At 39.0% G+C, this 20,160-nt stretch overlaps 2 protein-coding genes across 4 annotated transcripts; both read left to right on the top strand.

Annotated features, from left to right (window-relative positions):
* Positions 1 to 678: 678 nt before the first annotated feature.
* On the top strand, positions 679 to 6,292 carry LOC131324201 (protein transport protein SEC23 G). 2 transcript variants are annotated; one of them, XM_058356060.1, is made up of 3 exons: positions 679 to 2,030; positions 3,245 to 5,019; positions 5,828 to 6,292. In XM_058356060.1, the coding sequence occupies exons 1-2, from the start codon at positions 996 to 998 to the stop codon at positions 4,901 to 4,903; spliced, it is 2,694 nt and encodes an 897-aa protein (XP_058212043.1). In that variant the 5' UTR covers positions 679 to 995; the 3' UTR covers positions 4,904 to 5,019; positions 5,828 to 6,292. The 2 variants fall into 2 exon arrangements, with proteins under 2 accessions (XP_058212043.1, XP_058212044.1); XM_058356061.1 differs by having other exon boundaries at positions 696 to 2,030; positions 3,245 to 5,014; positions 5,867 to 6,292.
* An 860-nt stretch (positions 6,293 to 7,152) lies between these two features.
* LOC131324202 (amine oxidase [copper-containing] gamma 2-like) lies at positions 7,153 to 12,405 on the top strand. 2 transcript variants are annotated; one of them, XM_058356062.1, is made up of 5 exons: positions 7,155 to 8,714; positions 9,295 to 9,408; positions 10,202 to 10,651; positions 11,826 to 11,923; positions 12,090 to 12,405. In XM_058356062.1, the coding sequence occupies exons 1-5, from the start codon at positions 7,461 to 7,463 to the stop codon at positions 12,298 to 12,300; spliced, it is 2,127 nt and encodes a 708-aa protein (XP_058212045.1). In that variant the 5' UTR covers positions 7,155 to 7,460; the 3' UTR covers positions 12,301 to 12,405. The 2 variants fall into 2 exon arrangements, with proteins under 2 accessions (XP_058212046.1, XP_058212045.1); XM_058356063.1 differs by lacking the exon at positions 9,295 to 9,408 and having other exon boundaries at positions 7,153 to 8,714.
* Positions 12,406 to 20,160: the final 7,755 nt, after the last annotated feature.

Raw genomic sequence — 20,160 nt, 5'->3', positions numbered from 1 at the left:
CATGGGCGGTAAGGATTGCCATGATGCTGACCACAAGGACAGGTGCAAAATGCCAATTTTAAGACTTTCACGTTAAACAAAATTGGTTACTTTTGTGAAGATATTTTAATTATCAATGTTTAGTAGTTATTGTCAAACTTCAATGGTTATGCATCACACTACAGATTATTACTATCATAATTCATAATCTATTTTAAGCATTATCCTCCCAAACACACTATTTTCTTTCAAAATCTATTCTGCACATATTTTCAAACACTCTTGTAATGTATCTTGACGATAGTATAGAATTTATAACTTACAATTTATAATGCAAAGGGCCGGGCAATGATTTTGACACTATTTTTTTTTTTTAGTAACCACACTCCAATATTTTTCTTTTAATAATCTTACTGTATCATGTATATTTTGAACACTAAAAATAATAAAAATATTAGAGAGTAGTTATCATAAAATTAAGTATCAAAATCAATTACTACAAAATGCAAAAAGAGTATTAATAGGAAAAATGAAAGTTTTCAAACCTGAAACTGAAATGAATGATTGAGTCAATAGCTGAGACTCAACCGCTCAATTTAGTTTCGAGTTCACTTTCATGTTTTCTAACATTTTCGAATGAAAAAAATAGAAATAATTAGGCTCCCAAACCGAGCAGTAGCCATAGCCAGCTGCTGCTGCTTCTTATTATTTGGTTAATTTCGACTGTGAGAAAAAAGAGAGATTGTTTCTGTTTTTGTCTGCTGCCATAATCACATGTTTATTCCTTGCCGATCATCGCCGCCTTCCTCTCTCCCTCCCTCACTCACTTCCCCCGTCATCACTCCCAACAAAAATTCCAATCCAAATCAAGCATTTCCTCAAACCCTTAAACCCCTTCGGATCCTCCCCAATCCCCCTTCTCTACCCACACAAGTTTATGCTCAGTCTTTCGCTTCACAAACCAGTGAAATGATGTCAACCCAATTTCCCCATCGATTCCAGTCCTGAAAGAAAAAATGGATTTCGTCGAACTAGAAGCGATCGAGGGCCTCCGGTGGACGTGGAACGCATGGCCGGTGACCAAACCCGGGGCCGCAGCCCTGGTGATCCCTCTCTCGATCATGTGCACGCCGCTGATGCAGCTCACCGACCTCCCCCTCCTCCCTTACGACCCTCTCGTCTGCGCCGGCCCCCAGTGCGGCGCCGTTTTGAACCCCTACGCCCGCGTCGACTACCAGTCCCGGACCTGGGTCTGCCCCTTCTGCTACCGCAAGAACGCCTTCCCCCGATCCTACACCGGCATCGGCGAGCACAACCTCCCCGCCGAGCTTTTCCCGACGTACAGCACGGTTGAGTACCAGTTGGTGAACCCTAACCCTAGCTTGAATTTGAGTTTGAGTGGAAATTGGAGTAAAAACGCTAACCCTAGTTCGAGTTTGGATTTGAGTGGAAATTGGAGTAAAAACCCTAACCCTAGTTCGAATACGAATTTGAGTGGAAATTGGGGTAAAACCCCTAACCCTAGTTCGAATGCGGATTTGAGTGGAAATTGGTGCAAAAACCCTAACCCTAGTTCGAATGCGGATATGAATGGAAATTGGGGTAGAAACCCTAACCCTGGTGCGAATTTGAATTTGAGTGGAAATTGGAGTAAGAACCCTAACCCTGGTTCGGATTCGAGTTTGAGTGGAAATTCGGGTAAAAACCCTAACCCTAGTTCGAATTTGTGTTTGAGTAGGAAATGGGGTAATAATGGGTTGACATCGTTGGATTCGTCGTTTTCGAGGTCTTCTAGTGCTTCTTTGGCGGGGTTGGATGCGAGGAAGGTGGGGGTGGGGCCGGCGTTTGTGTTTGTGGTGGATGTGTGCACGTCGGAAGAGGAGATCCGGGCACTTAAGAATGAATTGTTGCTAGTTGTTTCGCGGTTGCCGGAGAATGCTTTGGTAGGGTTGGTGACTTTTGATGGGATGGTTAGGGTTTATGATTTGGGGTTTTCAGAGTGTTTGCGGGTTCTGGTGCTCCATGGCGAACGAGAGCTCTCATCTGATCAGGTAATTGATGAAAAACCTTCGTGAAGTTCATCACTTTACTTTGCAGCATAAGTGGTATTTTAACCAAGACTGATAGTACTTTATGTTATCCAATGGTTCAATGTTGCTAATATTAGTAGGGTTTCAGTTGGAGAAGTTGTGAGTGATGCCAAATTTGCTACTCAAACATACTGATTGGTTAGTTGCTGGACTCACTATTTTAGGATCAGTTATACAGATTCATTTCTGCTCGTTAGGTCAGTGCGAAGGCATAATAGTGTTCTCAGTAGTATTCCTCGATTGGTTAGCTCCTCAATGTAGATGAAGTTCCCCCTTCTCTATTCGAAAACTCCCAGGTGCTATCAACTCCCTTGGGGCCAGTCTATACAGGGCTTTTCCCCGGCTTTAATTGGCCCTTTTGACGGCGAAATTGGTCCCCTCGGGTTAGTCTAGGTGTGTGTAAGCTGGCCGGACTAAGTTTTATTTTTTTGTAAAAAAAAAACTATTGCCCCTACTTTCAGGTGTGCCAAGTAATCATGTTGTGCATGATAATACCATCTCAAAAAACTTCTCTTCGTTTTGTCTGAATAAGACACAAGGCTCGGTTTGGTAAGAAAGGCTTTGGTTTATAATTCTCTGTTGTGAAATGATGCTGTTTATGGACTCAGGTTAACATGTGAATTTTCCCCCGCCTGTTGAATACCACATCTGGTTAGCAAATAAGTGTGCCCGTTGTTTATCGACTTGGGTTTGAACATGCTAATTTTTCCCTGCCCGACATAATTACTCTGAAACTTCTGTGATTGAATTCCAAGTTTGCATACAATATTACTTCTAATATTGCGATATCTAGGGAAAAGCTTTCATTTCCGTTTGAGCTTCCCTACCTTTATTTGCATACTCTGTCAGATCATTTGCTTGCCTGTTTCTTATTCATCTTGTGTGCTCAATTTCACAATTTGTAAAGGCTGCTATGGCTGGTTTTGTGCATCAGATTCTAGTACCATGTTGGTACTCAGAAACATTCTAGTGTGAGCTAGCAAATTCTTCAGATTCATGTTTTCATAGGTTTTGTATTGTGAGAATAAACGTTTTTTAAAGAGTTGTGGTTCGAGATATATAGTTTCCGTGCAGTTGGCTTACATAGTTCATTGCCAATTCTTCTGTTTGGTATCCCTATTGTACGACGTAGTTGACTTTTGTTTAAGTTTTATTGAGTCGTTCTTTATTGTCAGACCCAAAAATTAATGGGGATTCATCATATAAAGCATCTACAACTTGGAAAGGCACCGGCTAATCAAAAGCAACGCTTTCTGTTACCAGTATCTGAGTGTGAGTTCAATCTCACCACTGTAATTGACGATCTCCATTCTTCACCACCAGTCACGCCTGGCCATCGTCCTCACCGGTCCACAGGAGCTGCAATTTCAGCTGCTGTTGGACTTCTAGAAGGATGCTCAATTAACACAGGGTCCCGGATCTTGGTCTTCACATCTGGGCCCGCAACTGTGGGCCCTGGGATGATAGTTGAGTCGGATATGGGTAATGCCATTAGAACTCACAGAGATCTGAATAGTGGTCATGCGGCTAACCACAGAAAGTCTAGCGAGTTCTATAAGCGATTATCAGGGCGGTTAATGGATGCATCTATCGTTCTTGATTTGTTTGCTTGTTCTTTGGATCAAGTTGGAGCAGCTGAGCTAAGGGCTTCTGTTGAGAACTCTGGTGGATTCATGATGTTAGGGGACTCATTTGAGTCGGACCAATTTAAGAAATGCTTGCGTCACTTATTTAATTGTGACAAAGATGGGAATTTGAAGATGTGTTTTGATGCAACTATTGAGATAGTGACCACAAAAGATGTGAAGATTTCTGGAGCCCTTGGTCCCTGTGTTTCCCTTAGGCAAAAGAACAGTTCAGTCAGCAATAAGGAAATTGGTGAGGGCGGCACCAATATGTGGAAGTTGGGTACACTCACTAATAAAACATGCATTGTTTTCTTCTTCCAAGTAGGCGATGAACAGAAAGCACAGCCCAATTCTGCATTCTTGATACAGTTTATAACACGTTACCGAAGTGGAAACATGGGAATCCGGAAAAGGGTGACAACAGCTGCTAGAAGATGGATGGGGACTCACTCACCAGAAATTGCACCTGGGTTTGATCAAGAAGTTGCGGCTGCGGTCATGGCTAGACTTGCCATCCGTAAAGCAGAGAAGGATTTTGCAGAAGATGTTATTAGATGGCTGGATAATACGCTTGTACGATTTGCTTCTAAGTTTGGAGATTATATGCCGGAAGATCCATCTTCATTCCGCCTATCATCAAATTTCTCCATGTTCCCACAATTTATGTACCATTTGAGGAGGTCCCAGTTTATTGACGTTTTCAACAGCAGTCCTGATGAAACTGCCTTTTTCCGGTTGATGTTGAACAGAGAAGGGGTGGTGGGTTCTCTTATTATGATTCAACCCACTCTTTTCCAATACTCTTTTGATGGGCCCCCTGTTCCTGTCCTCTTAGATGTTTGTTCAATCTCCTCTGATGTAATTCTGCTGTTTGATTCATACTTCCATGTGGTTATTCACTATGGTTCTAAGATTGCTCAGTGGAGAAAACTTGGCTATGACAAGGATCCAAACCATGAGAGTTTCAGAAAGCTGTTGGAAGCCCCAGAGGTTGATGCAGAGCTACTGGTGGCTGAACGGGTCCCGGTGCCCAAGCTTGTAAAATGCGACCAGCACAGTAGCCAGGCTAGGATTCTTTTAGCGAAATTGAATCCATCTGTTACACAGAATTCTACATACAAGGATGGTTCGGAAATTATATTCACTGATGATGTAAGCTTGCAAGTATTTATTGAACACTTGATGGATCTGGCGGTTCGGGGGTGATTGTTTGGTGTACAGAATTCCCTATTTCCCATAGTCAGAACGAAAGAATCGCTTTATCCTGATTTCACTGTACAAGTATCAAATTGTCCTCCGGAAGATGTCCTCTAAAATGTGAGGTATGGCTGCTTCTTTATTACTCCAATTTAGTTAGTTTCATTATTGCTCCCCGTTGCACTTTTGGTTCAATGAGTTCCCACCATTTATATTTTTTGTAATCTAGCTCTTGTGGTTAATTAAATAAATGTGCTCCTCTTTTTAACTGCTTTTGATCTTGAATTTTTCAAAAGTATATTGGAGATGCTCTATTGGAGGAATAAATTTTGTTGATTTGGACTTCATATTTAATATTTCTGTTGCTGTGGACAAAGAAAAAGGGCTAATCGGAAGATTGGTAAATTATGATTATGAGTCCCTATGTTGCATGGACTCAGGTACCCCAGATGTTTGAGTGTTAATGATAGGCGCCATCTACCTACTTGCTTATTTAGTAGACCAGAGGAGCTAAAACTCATCAAACTTCTTATATAGTCTAGGAAATTACATCGATGAGATCAACTGCATTTTATGGGCATAGAAAGCTTATTAGAGTGTTTTAATGGACCAACTAAATTTCATCAGGTAAAGTTATATTTTGATGGCTCCATGTGTCTCATGGTTTCTAGTAACTCATCGGCCCAATTCTTGGTGTTCGCTCGAACACATTCCAACTAATTCCCAGAAAATGGAATTTTCTATTAAATTAGAGCTTGTAACTAATCCCAACATGGAAGTATTTTGAGCATTTCAAAATTTACAATTCTTAAATTACCAAAAAAAAAAAAAAAGGGAGTTACAATTCTTTATATGTTATCCTCCCACTGTTTCGCGTTTTCCTTAGTTTATTTGATGATCGTGATGTTCCAGTTCCGTTCTTGTTGTGTCCAGGATTGCATATGCATTTGTCAACAGCTTCAAGTGATTCAGCTAGAATTTTCAGCCTGAGTTCGGTGCTAAAGCCAATGTGGATCAGATTCGGGATTCTAAAGCTCGATTCACCCTCGATGAGGAGTATGATCAGAATTTCTCACCGCAATTGATTCAGAACCATTGTTGTGCCACCTATTTTGGGGATGCTCACCTGTTGTTTGAAATTGGAAACATTCTGCTTCATGATCAGAACCAGGTAATTTGGGTGTCCCCATGAGAAAATTGATGTTGTGATATAGTGTGTTTCTTTCTTTTCAAAAAAAAAAGTGTGTTTCTTTACCTGTCAAGGGCAGTGTTGATTTTGTATACAAAGTATGTTCATTAGTCATGTGAACATCGATTTGAAAGGAAAGTGCAGATATACAAATGGAAGTGTAGAATCACTTCTCTTACAAATTGAATGGGGATAATAGTTTGCATTTCTTTCTTGGTCTTTTCTTCCCTTGACATCTACTAGGCAAAACACAACATTAACCTCATGTGTAGGCCTATCATGCACATCTCAATAATGTGGATTTTACGAATGAGAGGTTGGTTCAGTGGTGGAAATTTCGAACATGGATGGATGAGGCCCAAGTTTGAGTTCCCATAGTCTTTTATCGAGGTTAAACATATTCCTAACACCACTTACACGTGATGGGACCTTAGCTTCGGTTTCGATGTAGGTGAGGTGGGATCTCTTGCATATTGTGGTATGGTGTGACGGGGCAATACTCTCCAGCGGAGGTGAAAATATCATACTTGCACTTCCAATTGTTCAAAAAAAAAATACCGGATGTAGATACTTTGCATTTATAAGAACCATAACCAATTCATCAAATAATATGCATATTCATGCACAATCAAATAGATGGGTTCACAAGAAACCTCATGCAATTTCCATATCTGCGAATATGCGGAAGGTTGGTAATTAACACTATTAAAATTCATAAAAACACCAACACAAAGTGATGCCAGAAATCAAAACAATTCATGAAAGTTTGGAGTGCAATACTGCAATTTAGGTGAATTTTTTTTTTTCCCTCCCAACGGTGGGAGAAGACAAGTATAAGAATTACGAGTATAATAACTCCATAATCATTATAAGCCCAACCCAACTACTCGTCCCATTAAGAGAAAAACAATTCCGAACAATTTCACAATTACTATAAACTCAACCCAATTAGAAGCCCGATTAGGGAAAGAAATAAAAAGAACACCGATACACAAGTGGAAAAGTTGAAAATTTTGACCTCCTAGTGAATTGTAAAAGTTCTAGCCAACTGAGCTAATGTAGTTGATTCATGTGCTTCTCTTCCAATATAATAATCTTCTTACCTCTCATCCATTAGGCTACCACATGCCCTTGCTTTTTTAATTATTCCATGCTTTTGTGTCCATAACTACTGTTCTTGTAACTAGCCGAATTGGTGGGCCCTGAAGAAGTCACTAGTGGTGAGTTTTTTTTTATCATGCCAATGAAGTGAACAAATTTCCTTCCTTGGAATGCGGCATATAGATAACATTTTCCTTCTAATATGTCAGCATCCATCTTAGCATCGGAAACATACACTGGTCACTTCCTTGAGAGAGAGAGAGAGAGAGTGGTGCCATGGGAACCACTTCTTATCTTCATCTCTCTTTCATTTTCTTTATAGCCCTTTTCATCTTTCCTCATTCATGGAACCCTGTGACCAAAAAGGGATTAAGTGTCCATGCCAAGTTTGGATCAGTCTTGGAGACCAAAGCTTCCAAGCCCAATAACCTCCTAGCAGAAGCCCCAGTACACCCACTAGACCCACTCACCGTAACCGAAATCAACACAGTTCGAGCCATCCTCTCATCTTATGTACCCTTTTCGTGGGCCTTCCCCGCGATTCACTCTCTTTCCCTAGATGAACCCGAAAAATCTCAGGTCTTGGAGTGGAAAAATGGTGACCCACTTCCACCTAGAAAAGCCCATGTGATTGCCCTATCGAGTGGCCAAACCCATGTCCTGACCGTGGACTTGGACTTGGGCCTGGTCACCGGGCATGTCACCAATCCGGGATCTGGCTATCCGCCACTAACGGCCGAGGACATCTCGGTCGCACTACAAGTGGTCCAGTCCAATAAAGAGTTCAACAAATCAATCATGGCCCGAGGCATTCAGTTTTCGGATTTGTCTTGTGGCACGCCTTCTGCGGGCTGGTTTGGGCCGGATGAAGAAGGGAGGAGGGTGGTGAAGGTCCAGTGTTTCTCAACCCAAGACACGCCCAATTTCTACATGAGGCCCATCGAGGGCCTCACTCTGATAGTTGACATCGACAGGCAAGAGGTGGTCAAAATTTCAAACACAGGCCGGGGCATACCGGTTCCAAAGAGTGCCAACACAGATTACCGGTACGTTGCACAGGCCAAGGGACCAGAGATGGAACCCATCAACCCAATCTCCATAGAGCAACCCAACGGCCCAAGCTATAGAGTCGAAGACGGGCATACCGTGAGATGGGCCAACTGGGTGTTCCACCTGAAGCCCGACCAACGAGCCGGGATGATAATCTCCCGGGCCACGGTTCGCGACTCCGAGACCGGCGAGCCGAGGAGTGTCATGTACAAGGGGTTTGCTTCGGAGTTGTTCGTGCCGTATATGGACCCAGATGAAGGATGGTATTTCAAGTCGTATATGGATGAAGGTGAGTTTGGGCTTGGGGTGACAGCAATGCCACTTGTGCCTCTCAATGACTGTCCTGGCTACTCTTACTATATGGATGGGCTTTTTGTATCGGCCGACGGAAGCCCATATGTTCAACCCAATATGATCTGCTTGTTTGAACGGTATGCTGGGGATATTGGCTGGCGACACTCAGAGCTCAATAATTTTCAGGTACACTAAAGGGCTTTTTTTAACTAAATAAATTAGCCGGTTAGTTTTTTTTTCTTATTCAAATTTTTTTTTTTTTGCATTTTATAGTTTTTCGTCATTTTTTTTTGAATTATTGGTACGACTCAACGAGAGGAATTAGAAAAGTAAAAAACTATGGTCTAAACCTTTTTTTTTTTTTATAAATAAAAACGAAAAAAATTAACTTATTGGCTTATTTTTGTCTTTATTAAAAAAAAATTGAGTTTCAATCATAATTTTTTAGTTTTTAGATTCCACTCAACATGACGGCACAATAATCCACAAAAAATAGCAAATGCGAAAAAAATTTGAATAAGGGCAAAAAAATTAGTCACTTGACTTTATTTATCCAAAAGCCCCTAAATTCCTAATTAAAAACAATCTTGTTTCTTTTTTTTTTTCAACTCAGGTGTCTAGGTCAGTTTATGCGTAGCTTGACTAAACTTAGAGACTAATCTCGCATCCCACTTGCAGGGGATTCTAATTAAAGCCAAAACAAAGTTCTGTATGACTGAAGGTTAAGAACTTAAATTTTTTCGGCCTTAAAATTAATTTATTGCAGATCCGGGAATCAAGGCCCAAGGTGACGCTTGTTGCAAGAATGGCAGCGACAGTAGGGAATTATGATTATATTTTTGATTGGGAATTCCAAACAGATGGTTTAATACGCGTTAAGGTAATTTGTTAGTTCTTCTCATGAAAAACATAGTTTATTTCACTCATATATGCCTTTTTCTATTGATGAATGAAATTCCGTCCCTTATTTTAGGAGCATTTACAAATTCTTCTGTTTATTTAACATTAAATTAAATAATATATAACATATAATATAGGTGACCGATTATGTTACTTCTCTGTGATAAAACCGAAACGAGCGTTTTTAGAGTTAGTATGGTGTTTATCACTATAGGGGAAAAAAATCTAGTTAATATGCACATATAACAAATTCAACATTTTATGGGTACTATCATAATTTTACAGCGTTAACTATAAACATGTATTTGTAGCAAATGTAATTTTAAAAATGTGAGTGGGGTACAGTGGGTCATTGACCCAATAGACCCCTCATTAAATCCTCCTCTTAAGTGTCGTAGATCTTTTCACTAGTAGACCTGTCAAACAAACTGGTCAGGCATAATTCTGAAAGCATAGCCTAGGCTTTCGAGTTTCAACCATCAAATTTCTTTTTTAGCGTATGCAAGATATTTTGGGTATAAGTTGCACATGGCAAACTGCACCTAAGTACTGGCCCGAATTATTGCGGAAAAGTTACACCAAATAGGAAAATACTTAGACCCCGTTTCGCTAAGGCTCTTATTTTTTAAGTACTTATTTTTGTTTTACGAGACATATTATTCTCTTACAATACATCACATTTAATTCAAAAAATAATTACTTATTTGAAATTTTTCTTAACAGAAACGGAAACTTAAAAGTGTTAAACATCTAAATCACATAAATCATGCCAGGTAGGGCTATCCGGGATGCTTATGGTGAAAGGGTCTCCACATGAAAATATGTACCAAGTTCCTTACAAAAACGACATGTCTGGTCCATTGGTGTCCGAAAATCTGATCGGTGTGGTTCACGATCACTTCGTTACCTTTCACCTCGACATGGATATCGACGGGACCGACAATTCGTTCGTCAAGGTCAATCTTGTGAAGGAGGAGACGTATCCAGGCCAGTCGCCGAGGAAAAGCTACTTGAAAGCTGAGAGACGCGTGGCTAAGAGGGAGGAGGATGCCCGCGTTAAGCTTAATATTTATGATCCGTCGGAATTTCATGTGGTTAATCCGTCGAAGATGTCTAGGCTGGGAAACCCAAGTGGTTACAAGGTTGTCCCTGGAGCAAATGCAGCCAGCTTGCTTGATCTCGATGATCCCCCACAAATTAGAGGTGCTTTCACCAACAATCAGGTATCGTTTGCAAAATCTTTTTGATTTCTCTAAAACTTGGCTTTGACTTTTAGTTTATTTTTCATACTTTTTAGGGCCCGATTGGATGCAACATTGGGTGGGTGTATTGTGGAATACACCCGGTTTAGAAGTGATGGGACAGTTTTAGTTGGGTTTGGCAAGCTTATTTTCACCTGTATTCAACACTCCCCCGTCTACGCGAATACACCCTAATCCAGTGGAAGGGGTACTAAATTATTGCTACCCCTGAGCCCTGCAATAGCTTCTCCGGCCTAATACACCCGAATTTGGACTGTTTTACCCCTCATTATCCCCCTCCACTAACGGCTCTCTCTCTCCCAGCTACAGCGAATCGAGAAGAAGAAGAACAACAACAAACAGCGAATCAAGAAGAACAACAACAGATCACCACCACTACCACCACAAAACACACGAAATATGTATGTATATGTAGAAAGAAAGAGAGAGATGTACCTGTTTTTCTTGTGGGACGAACGGATTTTTTGACTGTTTGTGGGAGAGAGGGAGGCACGATCGGATTTGTGGGAGAGAGGGAGGGACGATCGCCGTCTTCTGGTCTTCGTGCGAAAAAATTGAAAGTCGCCACTGTCGTCCATGGGAGAAGGCGAGAAAGTGGGGGGGTCGGTGGGGTATAAAGAAAGTGAGAGTGATGAGGTGCAAAATGTCTAACGTTTTCTAATATTTAATAATTAATTATTATATTAGTTAACTAATTTACTTTTGCTTTTTTACTAATTTACTTTTGCTTTTTTGTGAAAAAAATTAATAAAAGTTCAATTTCGGAATTAAATATTTAATCTAATCAATAATTTAATTTAATACTGCACAAGGACAAAAGAGTCAATTGACAACTTTTTACATCATACACCCTTCTTATACCTCTAATTTATCCTTCATCCAAACCAAGTATTATTTTATCCCCATTCTCTAATACATCATCCAAACCATCTACTTTTTAATACACCTTCTATAAATGTCACATCAATGTGGGCCCTCCCTTCTTAACTAATACCCCTTATTATCTTATCACCCCTTCATAAATAATACACCCAAAATTCATACGGCATCCAATCGGGCCCTTAATGTATTGTTTCGTTTTTTAGTTTATTTTCTAACCATACTGTCTTTGTGTGGCTGATGAATGGTGATGTAGATATGGGTCACTCAGTATAACCGAACCGAGCAATGGGCTGGTGGGCTTTTGGTGTATCAGAGCAAGGGAGAAGACACACTAGATGTGTGGTCCAAAAGGTACATTACTCGTTAGAAACCCTTTGTTTTGTGTGTTGTCAATTGCTTTAGCTTTAGTTTTATTCTTGTGATGAATGAACTCTTTCTTTGTCGTTTAAGTACGCGTGCATAAAAGAAATCCTCAATTTTTGGGTACTAATTTTATGTTTTTGGGTGATGAAAACAGGAACCGCGGTATCGAAGACAAGGACATTGTGTTATGGTACACTTTGGGATTCCATCACATACCTAGTCAAGAGGATTTCCCAGTGATGCCAACAGTAACCTCCAGCTTTGAACTGAAGCCTGTTAATTTCTTCGAACGCAACCCAATACTTCGGGCCAAGCCCAACTTTGAGACTGACCTACCTGTTTGCCGGCCTCAGGGCCGGTCCTGACTTTTTCAGACATTTAAGCAAAAATTAAATATGAGACCCTTTTTATAAGTGGACTATCATAATGGATATCAAAGTGGGAGGAACATAGAGATGTACTTTCTTCAATTTAGCTTTTAATTATATATTCCCGTTTAACCAAAAAAATAAAAATAGAGTAGGAGGAACTCTTAAGATTTGTAAATTTTTGGAAGACTTAAAACGGTCGCATCTCAAGTTTCAGCTTAGAGATATCTCTGGTTAGCCTGCTAATTTAAATCCTATTGAACTGCTTCTACTGAGCCTAAAGCCAAATTGGAATTTTCTGTCATGAATTTTGGTTCCACTCATGAATGCACACAATCAACAGGATGAAAAGAATTTGCATTGAGAAATTGGTCAATAGTTGAATTTACATATGGCAAGTTCCTAGGAATCAATTAGAAATTGTTTTTTTTTTTTTTTTCACGCACGCCAACTAATTCCTAAGAATCAAAGCTAAATAAAATATTTCACCCGTGCTATGCACAAACTGAATTAGTAGTCATGGTCGTAAGGTTTTTTTATTATTGAATTATTTTTTATAAAGAAAGTTTAATTGCCTAAATCACCCATGGCGGTCGAGTACGACACGTACGACTTTGAACAAAAGACTGAGACGTAATACGATGGAACAATTACTCTCCTTTCAAGAGGTTTTGGAGCACCACAACAAAATGGAATAATCACTCTCCTTTCTGCTATCTTATTCTATAAACATATTTTTCTTTAATATAAAGTCCTAATCGCTCTCACATCAAATAATGCCACGATCAAACTGATAACTAGACTAACCTTACAAGTTGATTAAAAAAAAGTATATAATTAACAGAATCATTGGATTAATAATTTAATTTCCACCTTCTTGTTGTGCCATGATTATCAAAATCGAGTTGACTCAAATAATTCAGCATAAATTACATCTTCCATCCGTAAAGTAAAACTTGGACTCTAAATTAAACGTGTGCTACAAATAGGATGGCGACAAGAAAGCAAGTTGACTCCAAATAATTTAGCATAAACTACATCTTGCATTCTTAAAGAATGTACTTTTGACTCTTAAATCGTTAATATATGTTTAAGGAAAAAATTACATAATAAGCCCCAAAGTTTCACCGGTTTTCCAAATCCAACCTAAATGTTTATTTGAACAACTAAAGGAAGGGTGTTCCAATTGGTACTCTTCGTCGAACTCCATTACACAACTTAACAAAACTCTCTTGGAGGAAGTGATGAGCCAAGAAGAACAGTTTATCGGGACCCTAAGCGCCTTTGGCTTGTGAAAAATTCTCGAAAACTGTTTGGCTAACGAGGCCAAATTTAACACAAAGAATGTCCAAACTGTTAAACCCCCTTCTCGATCCCCTAAATGGCCCTTTGAATTCTACAACATTTTTTCCATGTATAGGTACCGATAAACCATTCGTGGTTATACATGTCAACCAAAACCCTAAACTCTGGAAATTTTGGCTTACCATCACTTCCTCGTTAGCGTTTTTAGTGGGGTTTAATTAGTTCCTCAACAGAACAGCCATGATTTACTTCTAATTCTATGAGAAATTCTGCTTTTGGTTAACCTATCCACATTACCCTTTCCAATCACAACCCCCACACCCCCCCCCCCCCCCCCCCCCCCCCCGAAAAAAAAAAAAAAGATTTTATTAATCCTTACAAATGATTATAAAGATTAAATGGAACAAGGGTCCCCCAGCAAAAAGATTTTATTAATCCTTACAAACGATTATAAAGATTAAACGGAGTAAGGGTACACCGGCATAAGCCACCCAAGACCACCGAAAAAGGACGGTAAGACGCCAACCAAAACAGCAAAAGCCTGAAGAAGACCTAACTAAAAACACACAAAAACTTAACGGAAAACTTCAAGACGGTACACCTCAAAACCCAAAGCTCCACAAACAACCAAACAAACCGAAGTGAGAATCGGAAGCAAAACCTAACAAAAAAAAAAAAGAAAAAAGAAAAAAAAAGCTCCAAACAAACAGAACAACATAAGACCACAAAAAACAATCAAAGCTCAAGAGAGCAAAGCCAAAATTAAGACCACATGCCAAAAATCTCGATATATTAAATTTGTCTCATGGAAATCACGTCACATCTACTTTGCTCCCTACATGGCTTAAATTTAGTGTCATTGAAATAACTATAGTGATGGATATATGACTAGTCCCAAAGAAAAATATCCTGCATCACATGGGTTGAGCAAACAGGAAAATGGAAAAGATCCATTCCATGTAGAAAAAGATCTCATGGGACCACATAAAACCTCAAACTGCAGACAATATGTTCGGAATTTGCTACTAGCTAGAGTTTTAGTAGTACTATTTAAAATGCAGAAAATGACAAGTGGGAGCAGATTGGCATAAATTCTTCAAATATAAATATTCTACTAGTAGTATTAAGTAGTACAAATTAAGGAGAGAAACACCCTCGGAAGTTTCGCACAAAAAAGTGTCTGAATTATTCATTCTTGCAGGTTCTTGAACTCCAACCATCCTTTTTACATAAGAAAGAGAAGCGAGAAATACTAGCTAGCCCCTTTTCCAATTAAAAAAGGCTCTAAGCAAACCTTCAATTAATCTCCTGAAGTCATTCCTTAGCAGGGAACTCCCAATTATTTGTTATCTGTACAATTACAAATGGTAACTCCTAACCAAATCGAAAACAAAGAAGTCATTGATCGATCGATAACCTAGCTATATTGTCGAAAAGTAGCAATTAATGCAACGTGATATCTTCTGTTGTATGACTACCAATTGTACTACTACCTATCACATAAGTAGAAATTCATTTAATTAATACTCCTACACAAGAGTGAAAATTTTAATAATTAGAAAGGGCCGAAGTCATGATTAGAATTGAGATGTATAGTACTTTGGGGGTGCAAAGTATATATAGTTTAGTTCCTAGCTAGCTAGCCCAGTTGCGGTTTACCTGAGAAGAGAATGATTTATTGGTAGTTGACATTTTATACATGGCTAGCTAGTTGCAACCGTGAAGTCCGATGCAATGCTTATGCTAATGGTCAAAATACTTTATTAATTATATTATTCCCCATTTTCTCCACAAGGAATGAATACTTTAGGATTAATTAATGCTCGTGAATACTGTCGGCTCGGGTAGTGTACCTAAATACATACCATAATTACATTACACATGCCATGATTCGTGAATATGAATATTTATTATTACATGAATATCTACCTAATAATACACAAAGGCGTGAGGACTACACAAATACATTAAAAGGAGGGTTAAGATTCATTTGATTTAAAGACTAATGTGAGCTCTCCAGCTCTCTTAAGAAAACACACACACTCTTACAAATATATTACAAAAATGCCATCGATTCTGTTTACCAAAGTCAAATTTTGTCAGAAGCATATAAAAAAAAACCCCTACTTCTATTGGTGTTTGGCTCTCTCTCTCTCTCTCTCTCTCTCTCTCTCTCTCTCTCTCTCGATCGATCGATCGATTGATCGACACCGCTCTTTCGAATCTCAAGCGAAATCTTTCAAATCTGGGCCAACACTCTCTCTCTCTCTCTCTCTCAATCGACACCGCTCTTTCGAACCTCTGGCGAAATCTTTCAAATCTGGGCCAACAAAGTTGCGTGGAATGTTCCTTACCCGACAAAATCTTTCAAATTTGTCAAGTATCATGGACGGTGGGAGCTGGGCCAAGAAAACTTTGTGAAAGCAAATGTATTTGGAATTTTTTGGAGTTTATTGGGATTTTTTTTGGATTTTTGGTCTTTTTTTTTTTTAAGTTTTGGTGTCAACAAAAGGGGTCTAACAAAGAAATCATATCCATTTGGAAGAAAGCCTATGAGCTGCGTGGATGGTGGGTAAAGAAAGAACCCTAAAAGCAAAGGTATTTGAAAATTTTTGGAGTTTAGTGGGATTGGGATTGGGATGTTTTTTGGATTTTTTGTCTCTGTTTTTTTTTTTTTTTTGTGGAGTTTTGGTGTCTAAAAGCAAAAACAATGCTCTATTGGGATCATCGTTGGCAGTTTTTGGTGTTAGAAATGTTCTTTATAGCTAGCTTAAAATTTTAGTTTGAAGAGTGCCGTAAGCATGGATAATTATCTTTCGTGCCACTAAGAAGAGGATCATATACTACACACTAATGAATTGATTTAGTGTTTGAGCCACTAGCTGGCAAGTGCTGTAGGCACGGACAATTCCAACCGAGATGCGTAGTGCCATAGGCACGGGTAAGCACTAGTATATATGTGTGTAGTAAGAGTTATCTTCCATCGACAAAACAAAAAAAAGAAGTCATCTTTTAATGACAACGGCTTGATCTCTAATTTGGAAGATCTTATACATAGAATCTCGAGATATATACTGTGTTTTTGGGAATTCATGTGTACATATATTTATGTAATGCATTGTTTTCTATTCTTGTTTTCATTGGTAATACAGCCTGTTCCGGGTCAGCTTGCGCGCATCTCAGATTAATCCCTATAACATCTGTCACAATTGTTTTACACGTTTACGCGTGTTGGGGTGAGATGGTCTTAGCCCCCTAGAGTTGTTGGTAAAAAAAATCGAATTGCATGATTTTCATACTAGTACTTATTTATTGCCGATGTTTGGGTCTTTAGCGACTTGGGCTCGTTTGGATGAGGTATTAGGTTTAGAGGTATTATGTATGAAGGGGGGATTGGATAGTAAGGGGTATTATGTAAAAAGGGTGGGTCCACATTGATGTGACGGGGGGATTAAATAATACTTGGTTTGGATGAGGTATAAATGGAGGGATAATGTTGTTTTGTAATTGCATGGAAGAAAGAGGGGGTATTACAAGGGGGGATTCCACATAGCCGGCTCTCACCCTAGCCATGTGTAAGCCCCCCTTAGGGCGTATTAGGGGGGATTATGGAGGGGGGGGGGGGGTATTAAGATATCCCTCTATTTTTGGCTTGCCAAAACACGCTATAGAAGAGGGCCCACGTATTAGAAGGGTGTATATTACAATACACCCTTCTATCGTGGCATCCAAACAGGCCCTTATATTAGTACTTGGCTTTTTGCAAGATAACCAATGTTGACCGCAAAGACGTATGTCACGTCCATTGCCTTGGCAAACGGGCGACGATGACATCTACCACTTGCGCAGTTGCAAGGGGAATGCCGTTTTTGATCGGAGCTTCTGAGGACTTTCATGTTTTGTTTTTATTATAGCTTATTTTATTATCTGTGGTTGTGTTGTATTCCGCTACTATTTGCTGATATCTCGTATATACGAATTTATATATTGTTGTTCCCCTATAAAAAAATAAAATTAAATCCAAACCTAATCCGAATTAGAGAGGTATAGTCTTGAAGATAAGAATCTACAGGATTAGGGCTACAAATGAATCGAATTGAGCCGAGCTTTAAAATGTTCAGGATTGTTCGTTAGGTTTTTAATTTTAACACATGATTTCATAGTGCATGGGGCCTGACCTAATTAAGTTGTCATGATTTTAAATAAAATTAAATGACCTATATTTTTTAGCCGTGAGGCTGAATTTTCAACCCTTACCCGATGTACCTATTGTCAAGTTATCAATAAACCACAAAAAAAAAAAAAAAAAACAAAGTTTGACTCAAAAGTAGAATAGAAAAAATGGCACAAATAATTCTGATGCCCTATAACATGAACTATTATGCTGATACTCAGTCAACTTTTTGGATTATACGCACTAATATTTTGCGTGAATTACTTGTTACTGTTAAAACTTGTCCCACATTGATCATTTAAGCCACCCAAGCTTGGTTAATAAAATCTAGAGGCTACTCCACCTATTGCCAATTGGTTTTAGGTTGGAACCCTCCAAGAAATCTAACATGGTATCAGAGCTAAGTCTTGGGTGGTCTTACATCGTGTGGTCGAGTCTCAATCGCTCGAGTCAATCATCTCACCTTATCAATTAATACCCCCACGTGCATCCGGGCTGCATGTGTGGGGTCGTCCGAGTAAAAATCTCCTAGTTTCCTCAATTCGTACCTCCACGTGCATCTGGGCTGCACGTGAGGGGGAGTGCTAAAACTTGTCCCACATTTTGCTCATTTAAGCCACCCAAGCTTGGTTAATAAAATCTAGAGGCTACTCCACCTATTGCCAATTAGTTTTAGGTTGAAACCCTCCAAGAAATCAAACAGTTACGAAGTCTCAAATACATTTGCCAAGAGAAAAAATTAAATAAAAATTAAAGCTACAGCCTATGATGAGCTGTGAGCATATATGCTCCCATTATTTTTGGTTCTGGGCGCATCTGTAAAGAGTGGTTCGTAGCTCTTGGAAAAGAGTGGACTCCTAACACTTTCTTTTCGTAACCATATGTCTGGGTTACCTTGCGCTCGTCTTTTGACCCTTGAAATTAACGATCGGTCAAATCTCACATTTGACCTTCGTGCTCAAATCTGCGACTTCTTAAGAACAAACATTTTAGTTGCTTTTTTCTATATAGTCAACTAGCTAGCCAATCAAACCACATGGTGTTGGACTCCTATATACTAGTAACACTTTACCCACCTCGGAAAATGAATAACCCACTTAGAGCCTGGTTAAGTCACAAACAAGCTCTGCAATACAACTTGTACATGGGAAAAAAGAAAGAAGGATGGGACCAATTCCACAAAAAAAACCTTGTACATGGGTAATATAGTAATATCTTGTTTAGGTACATCTAGGTCTTTGTTTTTCCAGAGACAGAGTGTGTTGTAGCTGGGGGCGACCGGCAATAAGAACCTCCCCTATTTCTTAGGGTGTTTTAAAGAGCATGACTCTCCACACTCCACAGATGCATTAACCAATCAGATCACCAGTATCGGAAAACTATATACATCTTCCTGTGCAAGATAATTTTGTTCAATCTTGTGGCTGAAAAAGCACGATAACATGGGTACAAAGAATTTTTGGTACAGAGGATTTGGGTTCCTATTAATCCCATGGTAAGAGGAATGGTTTTGTCCCACATATTCATCATGATTAGTCAATCTCATGTTTGTCGTGTAGGACTAAAGATGAGACTCGCAATATTGACCATATTTGAGGACTACATTTTCATACCACTTGAGAAAACGTATACAGACCAAATTTTTTTTTGAATATGTATACAGACCAATTACTAATAACAACGTGGCATATTAAATTAAGTTATGGCGACATATATTGAGCATCACATTAAATGATATCTAAATGTGATACTGGAACGAAAACATAAAAAAAAGTTACTCAAATGTTCACTTCATTAGTAGTATAAATCAGTCTAATGAATGAAGTTGCACACAACTTAAAAGTAAAATTTGATCACCATATTCTAGTGTACTTTACGTTCATAATGAAATTAACATCAATCAAATAAATCATCTTTGCGAAAAATTAAAACGATAGGATAACTACAGTCACATGAACAGAGCACATTATGTCTTAAAAAATGGACTTACGGTATTTTTTTTAGAAACCACATACAAGTCTTCTCTTTTTATCTAGAACTTATGTGATTGGATCGCATTATCAAAATTAACAATCACCTTATTTTTTGCAAAGATGATCTGCTTATCAAGAATTGAGATCCTCTCTTATGATGATCTTTAATGTGAGGTTTGGTACTTATCACAGTTTTTCTCAATTATGAGATCACCACGGATCCAATGTTTATGTCACTACAGACCATGTAATATTTCTCATTTGGGAGGATCTTTATTCACTTATAAGACCTGACAAAATTTAGAATCATTGATAATAAACTCAGCCAATTCGAATTAAACAGCAGGGCACGCAGCCAAATTCTATACAAAACACTTTTGTTTTGGTTAGACGGTTAGGGGCGTC

The sequence above is a fragment of the Rhododendron vialii genome, chromosome 4a (genome assembly GCF_030253575.1).
Source record: "Rhododendron vialii isolate Sample 1 chromosome 4a, ASM3025357v1".
Taxonomy (NCBI): Eukaryota; Viridiplantae; Streptophyta; class Magnoliopsida; order Ericales; family Ericaceae; genus Rhododendron; species Rhododendron vialii.
The sequence above is the reverse complement of the archived record's forward strand: the minus strand, read 5'-3'. Positions and strand labels throughout refer to the sequence as shown.